Source organism: Pogona vitticeps, chromosome 9, assembly GCF_051106095.1.
Source record: "Pogona vitticeps strain Pit_001003342236 chromosome 9, PviZW2.1, whole genome shotgun sequence".
Classification (NCBI taxonomy): Eukaryota; Metazoa; Chordata; class Lepidosauria; order Squamata; family Agamidae; genus Pogona; species Pogona vitticeps.
In genome coordinates this window covers 5,609,530-5,628,054 of record NC_135791.1, presented here as the reverse complement: position 1 = coordinate 5,628,054, position 18,525 = coordinate 5,609,530, and the positions used below count along the sequence as shown (strand labels likewise).

The 18,525-nt window shown below is 40.2% G+C and overlaps 2 protein-coding genes across 12 annotated transcripts; both read left to right on the top strand.

Annotated features, from left to right (window-relative positions):
• Window positions 1-1,830: 1,830 nt before the first annotated feature.
• Window positions 1,831-6,601, top strand: LOC110082496 (fatty acid-binding protein, liver). The gene is made up of 4 exons (XM_020800083.3): window positions 1,831-1,990; window positions 3,721-3,893; window positions 4,771-4,860; window positions 6,475-6,601. The coding sequence occupies exons 1-4, from the start codon at window positions 1,924-1,926 to the stop codon at window positions 6,523-6,525; spliced, it is 381 nt and encodes a 126-aa protein (XP_020655742.3). The 5' UTR covers window positions 1,831-1,923; the 3' UTR covers window positions 6,526-6,601.
• A 2,677-nt stretch (window positions 6,602-9,278) lies between these two features.
• Window positions 9,279-18,353, top strand: SRSF10 (serine and arginine rich splicing factor 10). 11 transcript variants are annotated; one of them, XM_078379927.1, is made up of 7 exons: window positions 9,281-9,358; window positions 12,430-12,536; window positions 14,054-14,155; window positions 15,845-16,007; window positions 16,276-16,329; window positions 16,463-16,564; window positions 18,101-18,353. In XM_078379927.1, exons 1-7 carry the CDS (start codon window positions 9,288-9,290, stop codon window positions 18,117-18,119), a joined length of 618 nt encoding a protein of 205 aa, XP_078236053.1. In that variant the 5' UTR covers window positions 9,281-9,287; the 3' UTR covers window positions 18,120-18,353. The 11 variants fall into 11 exon arrangements, with proteins under 11 accessions (XP_078236052.1, XP_078236057.1, XP_078236059.1 ...); XM_078379924.1 differs by having other exon boundaries at window positions 16,463-16,775; window positions 18,101-18,205; XM_078379926.1 differs by having other exon boundaries at window positions 9,279-9,352; window positions 16,463-18,205.
• Window positions 18,354-18,525: the final 172 nt, after the last annotated feature.

Genomic DNA, 18,525 nt, shown 5'->3' with positions numbered 1-18,525 from the left:
TCGCTCCCAAACTTGCCATAAAATGCCCTTTAAAAGTACAGTGGGGTCTCTACTTAAGAACGTCTCTACTTAAGAACAATCCAACTTAAGAACACCTCCATTTGCTAAATTTTGCTTCTACTTGAGAACAGAAATCCAAGATAAGAACAGGAAAAAAAAACTTTCCTGCTCTTTTTTAACCTTAGGTCATCTTAGGTTAAAAAAAATTCTCCCGCTAGTTAACCAGCTTTGCATTAGTTCCTATGGGAACTAATACTTCAATGTAGGAACGCACCTCTACATAACAAAAAAACAGCCAGAACGGATTAATTGGTTTTCAGTCCATTCCTATGGGAAATTTTGCTTCAACTTAAGAACGTTTCAACTTAAGAACACCATTCCAAAATGGATTAAGTTCTTAAGTAGAGGTTCCACTGTAGTTTCTATGGAAGGAAAAGAGCAGATACAGATTAAATGGTTTTCAATGCATTCCTATGGGAAATGCAGATTCAACATAAGAACTTTTCAACTTGAGAACCACCTTCCAATACGGATTACGTACTGTAAGTTCTTAAGTAGAGACCCCACTGTAATAAAACTAATTGGAAAATGTTGCTCATTAGACCAAGAAAGGGCTCTTCCAGTTCTACCCTGCTTCTCTCTCACTCCACTGCAGATGTGGGAGAACTTTATAATAATTTGCAGTCAAGCCCAACTTGAAAAAGCCACTTTGACACCCTTTAAAATTCTCGTTTTAAAAAAGGAAGAAAAATCCACTATTTTGCTGGAGGTTCCCTCCAACAGTACTGTATGTCTATTTATTTGCTTGCTTGTTTGTTTTGAGTGCTAACTGAATGTTTCTCACCGGACATTACATTTGAATGGCAAGGACCAAAGTGCTGTATCCTGCCCCCACTCTCATGCAAAGTAATACTAAAAATGAACCATGTTTTTCAGAAAGACAAAAAAAGTGGAGAAAACCACAGGAACAGTTACTGTACTAAGTAAAAGGAGAAAGTAGAGATGGGCACAAGCCACTAGCCACTTGGAGGCAGCAACCCAGCTTCCCTGCCCGGCCTCCTCTGCGTGCTGCCTCTGAATGGGCGCCTGCCAAAGGAGGCAGGGCTTGGAAGTGCCAGACACCAGTTCGGCTTGTAAATGAACCAGCACAAACTGCCGAACTTGTGGTTCATGCCCATCTCTACTTGCCAGTCAAAATAACTGTTAACACTCAAGCGAATCCCAGTGCATTAAGGGGAACCAATGGTCCATTTGGCAGTGTCCAGAGTAACTTTATTTGTATTAATTACATTGCTTTTCAAATAATCTTTTATTACTCCTAAATAGTAATTAGCTACAGGTAACTGCTTTTCCTTGGTTACCTGTACAGAATATCACTATCCTCAAGCCAAAGATCCTACCTTTCAGAAGTTGGCTCTCTGTTTGAAGAAAATAGTGATTTTCTTGTGCTACTCCATGTTGCTCATTACTTTCTTGTAACTTTTGAGCATAGTTAGGACTGATAAGAAACTTGCATAACACTTACTTGAGAACTTTATGTCGAAATGCTACCCTCTACAAATATCCTTTGAAAATATCTTGAATGTAACTTTTAAAGGTAAGGTCGAGAAGTAGATAAGTAGATAAGTCAGAGCTTTCCATCTTCTTTATCCTTCCACCCCTGAACCTTGATTATATCATTTAGCAATGACAGTTCCCCCGGCCAAGTGCATCGAGGGTCTCTCCAGGACAGTGCACGGGAGGTTATTCCCACCAAGCACAAATTTAGGATTAATGATTGATTGATTGATGGACCTTGATTTCGTAATTTGGCTCCAGAAACGATATCAAGATTCTTGTCTTTATAAATAGGACCCATGCCATTAGAGGTTGCAGCTGCCCTGTTCCAGCAACGTGGACTGTGCCACTATTGGGGGCGAAAACATGGCATTCAATGGCACGTGGCAGGTCTATGCCCAAGAGAACTATGAAGAGTTCCTGAAAGCAATTGGTAAGCAATTTGTGGCTTCTATCAAAACGGGGGAACCCAATCGAGCGGTCTCCAGACACGTCGGACTATAACCACCATGTGGTTGCCTGCTGGCAATACCCACAAATATACCAGCTGGAAACGCTGGGAGATGTACAGTGGTGCCTCGCTAGACAGTTACCCCGCATGACAGTTTTTTCACTAGACATTGGCTTTTTGCGATCGCTATAGCAATTCGCAAAACAGTGATTCCTATGGGGGAATTTTGCTGGACAATGTTTGGTTCCTGCTTCGCAAACCGATTTTTGCTAGACGACGATTTTGACAGCTCCCTCCGTGCTCGCAAAATGGGTGTTTTCGGGACCTAAGCTTCGCAAGACAGCGATTTAAACATCTGATTGTCGGTTCACAAAGCAGCTTTCCTATGGCCAATCCTCACTAGACAACGACGATTCTTCCCCATTGGAACACATTAAACAGGTTTCAATGCATTCCAATGGGGAAATGCTTTTCGCTAGACAATGATTTCGCTAAACAGCGATTTCAGTGGAACGGATTATCATCGTCTAGTGAGGCACCACTGTATTCCAAAACATGTAGAGAGCATTAGGTTGGGGAAAAACTATCATAGAGTACAATCTGGTGGACCCCCACGGTGGGCCCATTTCTTCTAAATTGATAGCTGTCACTGTTTGCAAAGCCCTTTGGGCTGAGCAATCTACAACTAAGAGTAATGCATACTTTGGGTGAGGCTGCCTTCACGGGAATGCTGCAAGGAGCAGGCAAGTCGAATCCTGATTTTGCTGCAAATGCCCTTAAAGCTCAGACAACATTAGCAGGAAGGGGGAGGCACTGAGTATTTTCTATCTAGGAATGCTTATCAATGCATTTGATCTGTTTTAAATTAACTGGAGTTTAAGGTCACTTGGTTATGCACCGAGTAAAAACAGTGTTACTTTTTTTAAAAAATCATACCTCGAAAACACTTTATCTAAATGTCCCCAAATGTTGCGCAAAGCAAGAGAAGACTTTGTTATTTCTGTGCCAATGTTGATGGTGATCCAGGGTCCAGTTTCATAGTTATATGTTTTTGTTTGGTTCATCCCTATTTTTAGAATTGCCTTGTGGAATGCTGAATGCTCCTACCAGCACAATATTTTGCTACATGCCTGTGAAGCAATAATCATCATGTGCTTTCAAGCAAATTCTGGAGTTTGGTGACCCTCTCCAGGGTTTTCCAGATAGAGAAGACTCAGAAATGATTTCCCTTTCCCTTCTTTGGGGGGGGGGGGTGCCCTGGGACTGGGCAGCTGGCCCAGGGCTACACAGGCCGGCTGTTCTCCCAGGAGGCCCAGTGGGGGAATCGAACCCCCAACCTCTGATTCCGCAGCCAGAGACCTAAACCACTGAGCTATCTAATCAACTCACTGCCCTTTAGCCAGAGATTAAAGAGATAAAATTTGGCTCGTGGGTTAAAAGAGGTTCCCTAAAAGTGGGATAAATTCGGGTGGGCAACAGGTGGTCTTCCCGATGCAGCTGGACTGTAGCTCCCAGCATTCCTCATCATCAGCTATGCTAGCTAAGGCTTATGGGCATTGTAGTCTACCAACATCTGAAGGCTACACTCTGGCAACCATCATGCACACTTTGTCTATTCCAGCTACGGGGCTGTTTTGTTCTCCATTCATGTAGTTTTGATACTCTTTGCCTAACAATATACGGCTTCTCCTCCGGTCCTTTTCCACCTCCAGCCTTGCCAGATGATATTATCAAAGTCGCCAAAGATGTGAAGCCCATCACAGAAATCCACCAGACGGGGAATACATTCATTGTCACGTCTAAAACTCCCAACAAATCTGTCACTAACACCTTCACGCTGGGGAAAGAAGCAGACATGAACACCATGGATGGGAAAAAACTCAAGGTAATGAATGGTTTTGAGCATCAAAAAGAGCAACAGCTGCAGCGGCTTCGCTAACACTTGGGAGCTGCTGCTTTGGACCACAGTTCCCATAATCCCCATCACGGCCAGCATGCTTGGCTGGGAGATTCTGGAGTCGTGAGCCAAAGCAATACAAATTTCAAACTCTATTTTTGCCTTAATGGCTTGGAAATGTTAGTGAAAGAGGCTGCACTACAAAACTGGTAAAGAGTGGGGTGTTCCTACTGTGCTTTACCCAGAAGGATTCCCCTGGAAAGTTTACACAGAGGGAGCTGGGATTCTCTATTTCAGTATTTATAGCAAAGCAAAAATCACAGCAAAAGTATCACAACACATTATGGACTAACAGGCTTACTGCACGAGAAAATGTCATGGGTAACAATCTGTTTTCTCAGACACATGGAGCGCAATAGTTATGCCAGAGGGTTAGACAGGATGGCCGAAATCCTGTTGCACATCTGTGCAGGCAGAATGGGGATGACATCATCAGCAGATGTAAATCACCATTGATTAAAGGCTTCCTATGGCAATGTTGGGGTTCATGTGACTTCCACGCATTGCATCTGAATCATATGGCTGATGCTTTTTGGACCCACTTAACTTTCCTAACACTTTCCAAGGGCAGCCCCATGTAGGGCATGTTACAGTAATCCAGCTGAGATGTAATTAAGACATGTGTCACTGTGGCCGGAGAAGATTTCTCTTGGGAAGGGTGCAGTGGATACCAACTTCCTTTTATTCAGATACAACTCTGGCTTTTGCTAACTACTGTATACAGTAGTCCATTTGTCTTTGGTCATTTGAATGCCAGTAGCTGCCCAATTTTTGTTCAATAACCTTTCCTCCTTCTCCTAAACAGTGCACAGTAAACCTGATAGACGGGAAACTAATAGCCAAAGGAGACAAATTTATACATGAGCAGGAAATAGTAGGCAACGAAATGGTGGAGGTAAGTAAATATTGATCCTTTACAGAAAGAGTAAAAGAGTTGGAGAAGAATTTGTCTCTCAAAAAGAAGTGTTGGCTTTTCCTCTGTCCGTTCGATCCGATTTGGAAGCCTCTGGTCCCAGATATGTTGCTAGCATTAGATGAGAACACAGTTACTGTAACTGTTTGCTTTTTACAATTTATTTTTGACATCTGTCTACTTGCTTATGGATCCTGAGAACTCTGAAGATTATTCATAAGAGAAAACCAGTTTGGATGCACTGAGAAGCAGCAAACCATGGGTGGCAGCTGATGACCAGGGATGGGATTTTTTAACATTTCTTGATTACAAATCCCATCAATCGCCATCCTGAGAGCTCCTCCTGACCAACAGATATCTTCCAGATGCCTAAATATGGCTCACCTGAGATTAAAGCCTCAACTTAAGGCTTTGAGGCTTAGCTAGGCCTAACCCTTCCTAGCTTCCTGTTCAAAAAAGGAAGTTCCCAGCTGTCAGTAGGGAAGGTGCATGATGTTGGGACAGAGCTTGCTAAGCCTCAAAGTTTTTCACTTGAAGCCTTTCTCCTTGGCGAGCCATATTTAGTTGTCTTCAAGTTCTCTTTCTGTCAGGTGGAACACCCAGAATGGAGAACTATGGGATTTGTAGTCCAAGAAATTGAAAAAATCCCGCCCCTGCCTCTAATTTCATGCTAGTGTATCCTCTCTTGAGTTCTACTCTAAACTCTACAAGAGTTGATAAACTCCATGACTAAATTTAATAAATAAATAGAAGCTCCTGTAAAGTTTGGGATAAAACGTAGAGTGGATGTACTAGTCTCTACTGCAAGTTTGTTTTTTATTTTTACTTTTTCAAATATCTTTGGGGTCTTAGCTTTGTAAAAACAGGTCTAGTGCTATTCCTTGTTGACCCAGCCTAAAAATGAACTCTGAGAGATAAGAGAAAGCTTTGTTTCTATGCCTGTTCACTTAAAAGGAAGTCCCACCAACCATGGGGAACTTACTTCTGAGAAAATATAAATGTTGGCCATCTCCCTATCCTGAATCAGAACACGGGCCCATCTGAATCAGTCATATCCACAGTGACTGGACACAGATGTCCAGCAATCATTCCCATTCTTGCTGGCCACAAGGCACTGACCAGGAGTTACTAGTACATCTTAGGATAATGCTTCATACATCACCAGATATTTCTGATTCCCGGTTTTCTAACCATAACCACAACTAAGCCTCCTCACCACCAACCAAATTTGATTATGGAGCAAAACTCGGAGTGGATCTTTGTGTGTGAAAGGATTTTTAGCCCTACGTGTTCGTAAGATGACATCTGTATATAGAATGCCTATTGACTTTCTCAAATCTTTCTCAACTTGCTGCCCTCTCTAGTCATTATGGTCCCTGAATGGGTTGAGCATAATGGGAACTGTAGTCTCTAGTATCTGAAGAGGCTGGGGAAGACTTGTAAACACTCCACTGGCTTCTGGGATTATCCCTGCTCTTCATCACTTTTATGATCCTTATTGCTTTGTTTGTGGTGCACTGTGCTGGTGTTTAGAGCAGATTGACACCATTTTACACAGTCATTTAGAGCGGCCTCTCCCCTCTGTTTCTCCTACAGACCATAACATCTGGCTCAGCAACATTCACCAGAAGAAGCAGGAAGATCTAGAAACCAAGAAAAGAACCCTCTTTTGTAGTAGATGTTTTTATATTTGGGAAATAAAAGTATGCTGTTCATTGCTAAAGTTTCATTTTATTCCATATGCTTTTTTAAAAGCTTGCCAACCTGGAGGTTAACTCTGGGCAAAATGGTATCTGGGCTTTCAGCTTCCTGCATAAATGGTACCAGTTTCTACATAAGCTTCTACAGTTATATACATTGCAACCCACAAGAAGGTACACCAGTGGTGGGAAGTCTCTAATGCAGTGTCTCCCACCCTGGGTCCCCAGATCTTTGACTACAACTCCCAGAAGCCCTTGCTAGCACAGCTAATGGTGACCCAGGGCTGGGAACCACAGTTCTAATGGAATGTGGTATGTTTGACCCTTCAGAGACTGCTCCAGCTCCCATCATTCCTCACCACTGGTTATGCTGGCTAGGACTGACAGGACTTGGTATGTACATTTCTCACCTCGCCTGGAATACTGTTAGAGATGCTATACGTTGGATGTGACCCGGCAGAACAAATTCAAGAAAACGTATTCTGATTGCCTAAGAAGGCAGCAACCACTGATTGCCTGCAGCCGTCTGACTTGAAAATCACGAACATAATCTTTTACAAGCTGTTGGAAATGTTGTGAATGTTAATCACTTTGTAAACGATAGTGAGCCCAAGAGGGGATCCTGTAGCGTAGACCATCTTGACGGCTGCCATTGGTGTTGTCAACATTCAGGCTGCCCTTTGTTATGTAAACCATGGCCTCCTTTTTCCTGCTGGCAATGTGGGCAGCAATATTGGCCCGTTTCCTGGCTTTTCGAATTGTGGGTACAGAAGTACCATATCTCACCAGAGTTTTTTTTTTTTAAGCATTGAATCTGATATAAGCTGTTGGAAATGTTGTGGTGGGAAAAGCCAGGCCCAGTTACACAAGTTATACAAATCCTGCAGGTTTGGACCAAAGAAAATGGCACACTGTATTTTTTTTTCCCAAGGTGCATTTGCTGATGGTTCACATCCTCGGTAGGAAACAAATTTTTACGCTTGTCCCACCTAAACTGAGTGAGGCCACTCTGGAGCACAGTGGTGTAGCCACAGTGACATCCCATCAACAGCTCTGTCAGAGGGTCTTGATCCCACTGTGACAGAAACAGAAAGCCCACCTCTTCATCTCTGGTAACTTTTAAGGAAATAGAAACTAAAAGTAAAAATACTGGGAGTAAACACAATGCACAGAACATGGGATTGAGGGAGAGCAAATTCTTGGCAACTGTTATGGAAACTCTAGATCCCATCTAGACCTCTTCTGTGTGCCGTCGCAGGTAGGCATACAGATGTTCTACAGAAAACCTAACACTATCCTACAGTGATAACATTGAAAACCACACTATGGAAGCATAATTCCACAGTGTCTGGCATTTATATCTTACAAGAGACAACTATGTGGGAAATACATAAGTGGGTGCCAGATCAAACCAAACCCGCTGGCTAGCACAGTGAGTTGGTTATGGAGCCTGGGGTCAGGAATTTCATTCCCTGTATGTCTCCCAGGAGACGAGCCAGCCTGTGTAGCCTTGGGCAAACTACAGAGTCTCAAAGCACCCCCAGAAGAAGGGAACAGTAAACCAACCACTTCTGTGTATTCTATACAGTACCTGGCATACCATGGAAAGCACTGCATTGCTAATTAATTCATGCCACCTTTCTCCTAAGGATCCAAGGCAGCTTACAGTCTTAAAAGAAAGTGAAAAGCTGAAATAATAAATTGTTACAATATTTTGAAAATTGAACATATATATTCAGACTTAAAAATAAGAGTTATATTAAAAGCACAAGTAAAACAGAACGATCCCTGTTTTTAAAAAATAAGTCCCCTTGGTCAACCCGTCATTTAAAGAAAAGGATGCTTGAAGAGAAAGGCCTTGGCCTGCTTGCAAGATTTCCCATGGCGAGGAGTTCCAGAGTTTGGGAGCAGCAACTGAAAAGGTCCTGGGCAGCAAATTATCATCATTAACATCATTCTCAAGCCAAGCCAGAAGTCTCTCTAGAACCAAAAGGGAGGAAACCGAGGCTACTGTACTTTAGGCACATTACTAGGAAAAGCTGAAGGCAGCAGGAAAAGAGGAATAGATAATACGAGATGGAGTGATTCGGTGGAGCAGCCACAACTTTTTGTTTGCAGGACTTAAGCAGGGCTGTTCATGGCAGGACCATTTGGAGTCACCGAATTCATTGGGCTGCTGTTAAATTTAAAGTAACTTGCTGGCACAACAAAGACACCAACGCTAATGGTACTAATATACTCGTGTTTTAACAAGTATCCGAAGATAAAACTCTGATCATTCGCTAATAGGGAACATCAACCCCTCCACGAGCAGCACACCGCGCATGCGCACTTCACGGCGGGGCAGAGCCACGGAGCTCGCGATAGGAAGGAAGGGAGGGGAAGAAAGGGAGGGTTGAGGAGCCAACGCGCATGCGCCCACTGTCGCAACGCGCGAAGCGAGGAGGAGAGAGAAAGAGCCCAAGGAACGTCAGGAGAATGCGGCGCATGCGCTCTTCTTCTCTCTCTCCCGGCCGTCCATTGTGAGCTCGCGGCCGCTTATCTCTCGCCGTCGGAATTCTCGCGGGGGAGTGGTGGTGTTTCAAACCTCGCGAGAGGTGGTCGCGAGGCGGTTGGCGCGGAGGCTCCTCTCGTCTCGTCTTCTCGGTCGCCTCAGGAAAAGGGCCTCATTTCTTTCCTCGCGCCTTCCTTTTTCTCTCTCTCCGCGCCATGTCTCGCTACCTGCGGCCTCCCAACAGCTCGCTGTTCGTGCGGAACGTGGCCGACGACACCAGGTGCGTGTAAGTGAGGAGAGAGCCGGCCGGAGGGGGGGGGAAGAGGGGCTGACGAGGGGGGTCGGAATTGGGGGTGAGGGTGGGCGCCCTACCCCTGGACACCCTCTCTTTCCCGCCCCGCACCCTCGCCTCACGCTTTGGCGGGCCTCCCGAGGCCGCCATTGAAGCGGGAGTACTTTTATCTTTGTGTGTGCGTGTTTCTGGTTGTGTGTGTTCTCGGGGTAGGCCTTCCGCCTCGCCTTCCCGCCCTCTGGCTTCTCCTTTTTCTGTGGTTTCTTCGCCTCAGCTCCCCCCCTCCTCCTCCCTGGGAGCGAAAGGGGAAGCTGCCTCCCTTTGGGATTTGAACCCTGGACCTTTTTTTTTCCGAATTTCTTTCCTTTAGCGCGCGTTTCCAACGCTTGAGAGCCGGGGGGGGCGGGTTTAGGAAGAACAACCGTCCGATCACAAGGACGTAGATCAGTTAATGAAAAACGAGGAATACCGCCTCAGACTGTTGCATGGGAACTGTTTTGAGCATTTCAGGCAAAATCCAAATTGGGGGAAAAAGACACACGCCCAAAAAAGCCATGTGGCACCTTAAAGACTCGCTATTATATTTTAATGTGAGCTGTCGTGGACCTACGAAAAGGTGCTACATGCTCGCTCTCTTTCTTTTGGTTCCTTTTTTTATTTGGGTTTTGCCCAATAGGCTTGCACAGACTAACAGGGCGGCCTCTTCTAAAACTACAACTGGCTCGAGAATTTTTGCAATACAAGTGGACACTAAACGTAGGTCCTGAATTACAGCACCTGAGATATAACACACCCCAGACTCTTGAAGCCACTGATGGTTTTACCTGTAAATTCTGTATTTTATTTTATTCTACATGTCTGAAGAAGTGGACTTGATCCACAAAAGCGCATATTAAAATTGTCTTGAAGGTGCCACATGATTTCTGTCTTTTTTTTCCTTTTCCCCTTTGGATTTTGCCTGATATGCTTGCAGAGACTAATATGGCTACATCTTCAGAAAATTTAAAACCTTACTCTCCTTTCTCTCCCTATTCTTCCTTTTTTAACTCTGCTTTTCTTTGTCCACGTCTTCAATTTACCTTTATCATACATTTATCCTCAATAAGATTCCTCTTTATTATTATTATTATTATTATTATTATTATTATTATTATTATTATTATTATTATTATTATTATTATTATTATTATTATTATTATTAATTGTATTTATACCCCGCCTATCTAGTCATTTCTCTCTCATTTTCCCCAGTAAATTTAAGTTTTTGAAAACCACATTTGCAAAGTCACATTTTTACATGTTCTTTAGTGAATTAAAGGGAGAAGTATATCTTATATTTTTCTCTCAGTCACTTTGATGTTTTAAAACTTAGGCCTATTCAGACTTTGTAAGGAAGTCACTTACCTGTTCTGCTTGGTGAACATGTGGTTAAAGGCATTGTAACATTTCAGGTATTTTAAAGAGGTTTATGCTTTTAAACGTACCTGAAGTATCAATGTGCAGTGACTGCCTTACATTTCTAATAATTGAAGGGAAATATGGCATGCTTCATGCACAGTGATTAATATATTTTTAGGAAATTACACCATGTACTGTTGTGAAACTGTGTGTCATTTAATGGATAGTGGTGCAGTATAGAATCTTTTATGAGTGCATCATTTTGGACTAAGATAGTAATGGTGAACGCTAAATTTAGGAGATAAGTGAAATGTTGACATAGCATGTCCCTTAATATTAGAATAAATGACAACAAATATATTCCCACAGACAACTATATTTCCTCCTTTGCAATGGTAATTATTTATTTATTTTATTTAAGATATTTTTACTCTACCTTTCTCTTTAAAAAGGATTTACTCAAGATGACTTAGCTCATTAAAAAGGATTTAAAAGCTTAAAACTAAATAAACAAATATTTAAAAGAATTAAACATATTAAAAAACAGCAAATAAAATCAATTCTAAAAACATTTAAATTAGCAAGGGTCCTTTTCTAAGGAAAAGATGGTCAAATATTTTTAATAAAATAAATCCTTTTTTAAAAGTCCTCTAAGACAGCTAGTCACTAAGGGAAAGCTTGACTGTAGAGAAATGCCTTTTCTTCTTGTAAAGGAGCAAATCATTTTTGTGTGATCCTTTGAGTTTGTGAATTAAAGAGAGAAATTGACCAGGAAGTAGGCAAGATAATATCTCCATGATGGCTCTTTGTTCTTGGGACCCTGAGAACCTCTGAAGTGTGCTTCAGCTGTAGAAATTATGATTAATGAATGCACGAAGAGTGAGTGGCTTACCTGAAAGTCCCGTGGTGAGCTGTTCTCCGAGTAAGCTTCCTAAATTCAAGATCAGTTTAGTCATGTATCACTTAGTGAAGTACAGTACAGTGTTTATATTTTTATGTCCATGTATTTTCAGTAAATGACATGTCATAGGTCTTAAGTTCTTCAGAAAGACATTACTATAATTAAATGTTTTAAAACATGAAAAACGTAGACTGATCTTGTTCAAAGCTGGAAAGAAAATTATTCCACCCATTCAATCACATAATACGTTTGTGGTAGGATTCCACCACCACCCATAATCCTATGGTGCAATATGAGAATTCATTTAATTTTATTTGTGTTCGCTGAGATAAGTCCTGTTTTCAATGGGACATCCCAGGTAAGTAATTCTCACAATACAGTGGTACCTCGGTTTACGAAATTAATGCGTTCTACAGGACATTATGTTAAACGAAAAATTTGTAAACTGGAAAGCAGATTGCCATAGGAACGGGAGCGGCACTATAAACTTCCAGGCACAATGCATCCTGAGGAAATGTTTTTTGTAAACCAAAACAAACAAAATGTGAACTGAGGTGTTATTTTCAATGGATTTCCATTTGTAAACTGAAAATTCTGTTAACGGAGGCGTTTGTAAACTGTAAACTATACTACTGTATAGCCTTATTTTTACATAGTGGTTGGACACTTGAGGGTCTGTGTGTGTTCATGAAGACTTGTTTCTCAGGTTCCATTCACTTGTATTACTTTAAATGAAAGGATTCAAATGTGTAGTATTCTCTTTCAGGTCTGAAGACTTGCGCAGAGAATTTGGCCGTTACGGTCCAATAGTTGATGTATATGTACCTTTGGATTTCTACACACGTCGTCCAAGAGGATTTGCTTATGTTCAATATCCTTTCCTCAGATGGCTGATTAGTGAGGGGTGTTGAAGTTTGAAATTCGCATTTGTGTATGAGGTAACAAACCTAAATGAAAAGCTGTTCTGTGTTGTATGTAATGTCATATTGTCATGTGTTCATTTCTCTCAGATTAATTTTCTTATCTTAAAGTTTAAACCATATCCATAAAATATGCTTTGTTGTTGCAAGCTTCAAATTCAGATTTGATTTTATTTTTACTTTTAAGATTGAAATAACATTTGCTGCTGCCTCCAAAGTGTCTGTTTCCAGTTGTAATATAAGTGGCAGTTGTGATAAACATCTTATTGAGCTTATCAAAATGTGGCTGATATTTTGTTTAACTTCATGGAAAGTACAATAATTTGATCAAAAACAAATTGTATAAAGTGAGGTGAAAAATCATATTCTGATTATTGTCCCCTAATTTACTGTCCTCTGTTGTTGTCTCAGAGCGTAAAGCTGTACAGTAATGGCGACCCCAAAGAGAAAGCATGAAAGAACCTTTAGAGTAGAATTCAAGAATTAAGGCAAGTAGACAAGCCAAAGACCTCTTAAGGATCAGGCTTGACGAGAAGGGAGAGTTTGGGAAAAGAAAAGATAAAGAAAAGCTGGAAGAAGGACAAGCCATAATAGGAGACAAAGCTTCGCTTTATCTGCAAATGGGGGAAAAGGTTGTTTTTCAAAGTATAAAGATAAAGCCATCTGTCATATTTGACCAAGCATCTCATGACAAGTCCTTCTGACAAGCACTAAAAGAGTTAAAGGTCAAGATGAAGTTGACTGGTGGCCAAGATAAAAGAAGCCATACCTGATGTATCCTACAGAATAAGAATTGTCCTCTTGCTGCTTGTGTAAGTGGTTAACCAATCAATTTTTTTCTGGTTTAGTCTAGCTATGGGCCCTGTAATAATTTGCTTAATAACAGTGTTGTTTGAGATTGTGGTTTTCAAAGACATGCAGTGACATCTGATTTTAGATTAGTATACCTGTAATAGAGTGAAATTCAGCATCTTTTTAGGAGCTGATATGTGGGTTGTATAGCGATAATTGTGTTTAGATCATATTCAGAATATGAGTATGCCCATATGATCTTTGAGCATAATTTTTCCAGCACATGTCTTTAACATAAAGGTTTGATTTTATATTGATGTTATGTTTAATTCACTGTAGGGAACGTCAGCCTTGCTGCAAGTTTCATCAACAAAGTGCAGCACCATTAATATTAAAGTCTCTGGTTAAGGGGAATATAGTAAATTTTAGAGATAGAACAGCATCAGTATATATGAGATAAATCTGGCATTGTGAGGTTAAACTTTCTTTAGCTGAAATTTGCTTTTTGTCTCAGAAACATCAAATAGATGTTAGCTTATTTTTGTTATGCCATAGAACATGCAAAACAGAGATGTTGATAAACAAGAATATTTAATGGCATTATGGGAAAGGCAGAAGCTTGCTGATTTTGTAGCTGTAAATACTTCAGATCCCCAAGTACCTTAACATCTAGCACATTTGAAGATGTCCGTGATGCTGAAGATGCCCTTCATAATTTGGACCGGAAGTGGATTTGTGGCCGCCAAATAGAAATCCAGTTTGCACAAGGAGATCGGAAAAGTATGTGCACCATCTTTGCGTAATATGATCATTCATTAGGAAAGTGGGTCTGTCAATACAGTGCTCAGAGTTGTGTTGTAGGGACGGGAATATCTTTGAAGCTCCTACCAGAAGTCATGAACTATGCTTCATCTGTGTCAGATATTTCAAATGATTCAGTGTTATGTTACTATCATAATATCAATATTTACTGAGATTGGCTGGCTCTGTACCAGTATAATATACTGGCTCTGTACCAATGTAATATTAGATTCTTGCTGATAGTAGCAATAGAGTACTTTGAAACAGGAGGGGAAGGGAGTAAGACAAATAGTGTAGCAGTGCTTTGCATGACTATTCATCTGTAGTCCTTTGATCACAAAAATAGAGTAATTAATGTTGTAGTATTAATAGAAAGACATGGGAGTCCACATTTAGGAACAGGAAGCACCTAAACACTAAACTGATCCCTGAATCCTAAATTTCATGTTTGAATATATAGAGACAGGTGCAATGTTCTAATGGTTTACATTGGCCCAAATTCTCTTTATCTAATTATGTTGGAATAGCACGACTGGTGTAACTTTTGGAAGCAAGTTTCTCCACATTAAGAAATCTTCTAGACTTTGTCAGTTTTGTACTGTGTTGTGTACTGTGGGATTTGGTCTGTAGTTGAATTTGGCAACTTCATAACTTGTGGCACTTTATTGCAAAAATATGCCATTTGCTTAGCTGTGCAAGAGGATTTCGGCCACTGAGCTATCAATATAAACTTTTAATACAGAGGCATGTTGGGGGAATGAAGAAAATATTGCCTGGTTTAGGAACCTTAGAGAAATAATACACATTCTGGCTCCAAAAACAGTATTGAGAAAAGGTAAAGAACCTCTCTAATGAGAAAGGCAAGGGAAAGGAATTGGCTAGAATTGTAAGGTGTGGTAGTTGTGCTTAAAGTCTCAAAAAAGTTCTGCACCATTCTGTTGACTTCCAGTTTGTCCACCAAATAAATATACCACACGGTGCATAAAGTTAGTGAATCAGCACAAGAGATGCTGTCTTTTGCACACTGTGTGTGTATGGCTGCCTAGAATTTTGAGGAGCTCATGAGGAGGTGACCATAAAAGAGTAGGCCGACCTGTAAATATTCCAGGTAGAAATATTACGCCACTTTACCAGCATGAAGCTCTCTTGATTTATAAGGCAATGACTCTGTTTCTTTAGGTGTTGCAGACAATGATGTAGTTGCCCGTGAAACTTTAAAGCAAACCTTACAATTAGGGCAGAATAAAGGGATCAGTGTCCTGAATCTGAGGAATACAAGGAAACTTCAAAAAGCGTGAATTGTTTTAGAAACTTGGTAGTTAGGAAGATAGTTTATTTGGCGTTCAGAAGATTCATGTAGTGCAATAAGGGTATACAGGACAGTGAACTGCAAACTGCACACAATTTGGCATAAATTCACATCTTGCTTCTGGCTGCCAAGGGTCCTGTCCATCTCGGGTTTTTTAGAGCAACAGTACATAGTGTTAACAGTGAAAATAGAAAATATCAACTGTACGTGTTGTTGTGGCTGAGCTGAGTAATATGTTCTTTTATGTATTGGTTAGAAGGTGGAGCTTTTGTAGAAGCCAAGGAAAAGTTTACACTATAAGGTCTAATATTAAAAAATACAGTATAATATTAAACAATTACTGTTCCATTTTTCTGCAGCACCAAACCAAATGAAAGCTAAGGAAGGAAGAAATGTGTACAGCTCTTCCCGTTACGATGATTATGACAGATACAGGCGTTCCAGAAGCCGCAGTTATGAAAGGAGGAGGTCAAGAAGCCGTTCTTTTGACTACAGCTATCGCAGATCTTATAGTCCTAGAAAGTAAGTGTTGTACTTGGCTTGACCTAAGCTGCCATGTAATGAAGAAGAGAGATCACATTGACTGTCTTGACACCTAGATACCAAGTCACCTTAGTAGTAACATGCATGGAAATTGTTACGCCTTGCATGAACCATCAAAAATAGTTTGTGTATTATGGAAGAAAAAAAGGAAAAAAACAGTGCAGTTATCAAGAAAAATTAGTTGGGGATGTGTGAATTGTTGTAAAGGTATATGCCACTGTTTACTTTTTCTGATGTACCTTTTTAGCAGTAGACCTGCTGGAAGACATCGCCGTAGCAGAAGTCATTCAGATAATGATAGGTAAACGCTCTTTTATATAACAAATTTAAAATCAGAACAATGTGTGACTGCAACAATAAGCCATTTAATGTGTGATACACAACACCTAATAGCTTGTCCATGTTCAAATATATTATCTTCCTCTTTCTGATAGGTTCAGACACCGTTACAGGTCTTTTTCAAGGTCAAAGTCCAATTCAAGATCACGATCTAAGTCACCACCCAAAAAAGAAATGAAGGCTAAATCACGTTCTAGGTCTGCATCTCGCACTAAATCTAGAGGCACCTCTAAAATGGATTCTAAGACAGAGTATAAGTCCAGCTCAAGATATGAAAAAGATTCAAGGAAAAAAGAACCAGCTAGATCCAAATCTCAGTCAAGATCGCATTCTAGATCTAGATCAAAATCCAGGTCATGGGCTAGCCCCAAGTCCAGTGGCCACTAACAGTGTACCTTGTTTTATCAGGCATGTATCATCAAGTTAACATAGTTGAGTTATGATGTTGCAACGTTGCTTTAAAATAATGTCAGTTATCCCTGTAAGCAGGCAGTTACTATTAAAATAAGATATGAGAATCTCACACACAAGACTCCATTTTGTTAAACATCATGGGCAGCTATTGAAGTCCTTGTGGTGTTTCTTTGTATTTTTTTATAGAAGACCTGCATTTTTATGCTGAAGATATGTATGGTACCTTGAGTAACATCTTAGTTTTCAGCATCATCTTAACAACCTCTTACATTTAAAAAAAAAATCCCTTGTCCATTAGTCTGTGCTGCTGTAAAACCGGGCAGCCCTTAAGCAATGGTGACTGCTGTGTAATAAAGACTAATGACTTCAAGTGCATAAAGGAGTGCATTTGTCCATGCCTGTTCTGGCTTTCTCTGGTGGCATTGTGAAGGATGGAATCAGGGTGCTCTGATAATTTCTGAAGGCATGGTTCTGATAATATGACAGAAGAAGCAACCAAGTCATGAGAATGTACTGTGGATTCTGTCAAGACTGCAGTGCTCCTTGACCAATATGTTAACTCCAGAAGCAAAAATATTGAAATAGTTAAAAGATGCATACATTTCTATGCATTATAAAGTGTAAGTTAAGTTTTAGTAGGCCAGTAGTCACAAATTGCTTAAGTTTTCTTGTTGTATTAAGTGCAAATAAAACATCTTAAATTAGCACAGACAATATGTAAGAGCTAAACTTTTATACCAGTGACTTCATAGGTTTCTTGTACTGTATGTCCCCAAGTACCAATTACTAGCCATGTAACTGACAATTTGAGTTCACACATTAAAATCCACATAGCAGGTCAAGTGAGTCTCTGTGCAAGAGACAAAAAGGAGTATAAGTGTTCCTGTTGCAAAATAGCACATCTTAAGTGTGTTCATATTATATGAAGAGCTATTAAAGTTCCTTTTGGCTTACAACACCATATCAAAACTCAATACAAGAGGTTGCCATGACATAATATCAAAGTATTTCCTCAAGTACTGAATGCAGCTTCTCTGTTGAAACGTGAAAGCCAGTATTGAAGCCGTTAAAGGCCCTCTGTCTCTGTTTAGTAGGCTAACTGTATGTTGATGAAACATTGGTTTCCATAAGTCTTTAGTTATTGTAACAGGCCACAGGAGTTAAGGTGGCTTTTGAAATTCTGGCTGTGGGATGTGTTTAAGGGATGATTCTAGAAACTTTGTATATTTGATAGTGTTTCTAACTTTCATTTCATGTTAAAAGTTAATGTTCTTCTATGCAATCATTTATATCTTGTGTTACTTTTAATTTTTTTCTAGACGTCTCCCTGATGTATAGTTTAAAATGGAAGTTTAAAAGTAGCGTTACTGTGCAGCTCTGGTCGGAAGAAAGTTGTGGAAATAAACTTTGTATTTCCTTTCTTACAGAGGCTTCTAAAAGGGTATTTTTATATGTTCTTTTTAAAATAGTGTGTACTACTTTAAAACATCAATGTTTGGATTAAAGATCTAGCTTTTTCTCTGCTTGCTGTAAATCTAGCAAACATGCTGCAATAAAAAAAATAGAAATCCAGTAATTCTTTTATAATCTTGAAATTATAACCTACAGTGCATTTATAGTTGAAAGGAACCTTATTTTAAGTAGACAAAAAATTATAAGAATGGTAACAACTTGAATTGGTGAAGGTACACCAATGACAAGTTACAATATTTTTAAAACTTGCTCAACAAGTAAAATATTTCTC

Coding starts and splice junctions, on each gene's coding strand:
- SRSF10 (XM_078379924.1), top strand. CDS start 9,288: ATGTCTCGCTACCTGCGGCCTCCCAACAGCTCGCTGTTCGTGCGGAAC. Junction 16,008..16,275: donor AGATCTTATAGTCCTAGAAA/GTAAGTGTTGTA, acceptor GTACCTTTTTAG/CAGTAGACCTGCTGGAAGAC. Junction 16,330..16,462: donor AGTCATTCAGATAATGATAG/GTAAACGCTCTT, acceptor TCTTTCTGATAG/GTTCAGACACCGTTACAGGT.
- LOC110082496 (XM_020800083.3), top strand. CDS start 1,924: ATGGCATTCAATGGCACGTGGCAGGTCTATGCCCAAGAGAACTATGAA. Junction 1,991..3,720: donor AGAGTTCCTGAAAGCAATTG/GTAAGCAATTTG, acceptor TTCCACCTCCAG/CCTTGCCAGATGATATTATC. Junction 4,861..6,474: donor TAGGCAACGAAATGGTGGAG/GTAAGTAAATAT, acceptor TTTCTCCTACAG/ACCATAACATCTGGCTCAGC.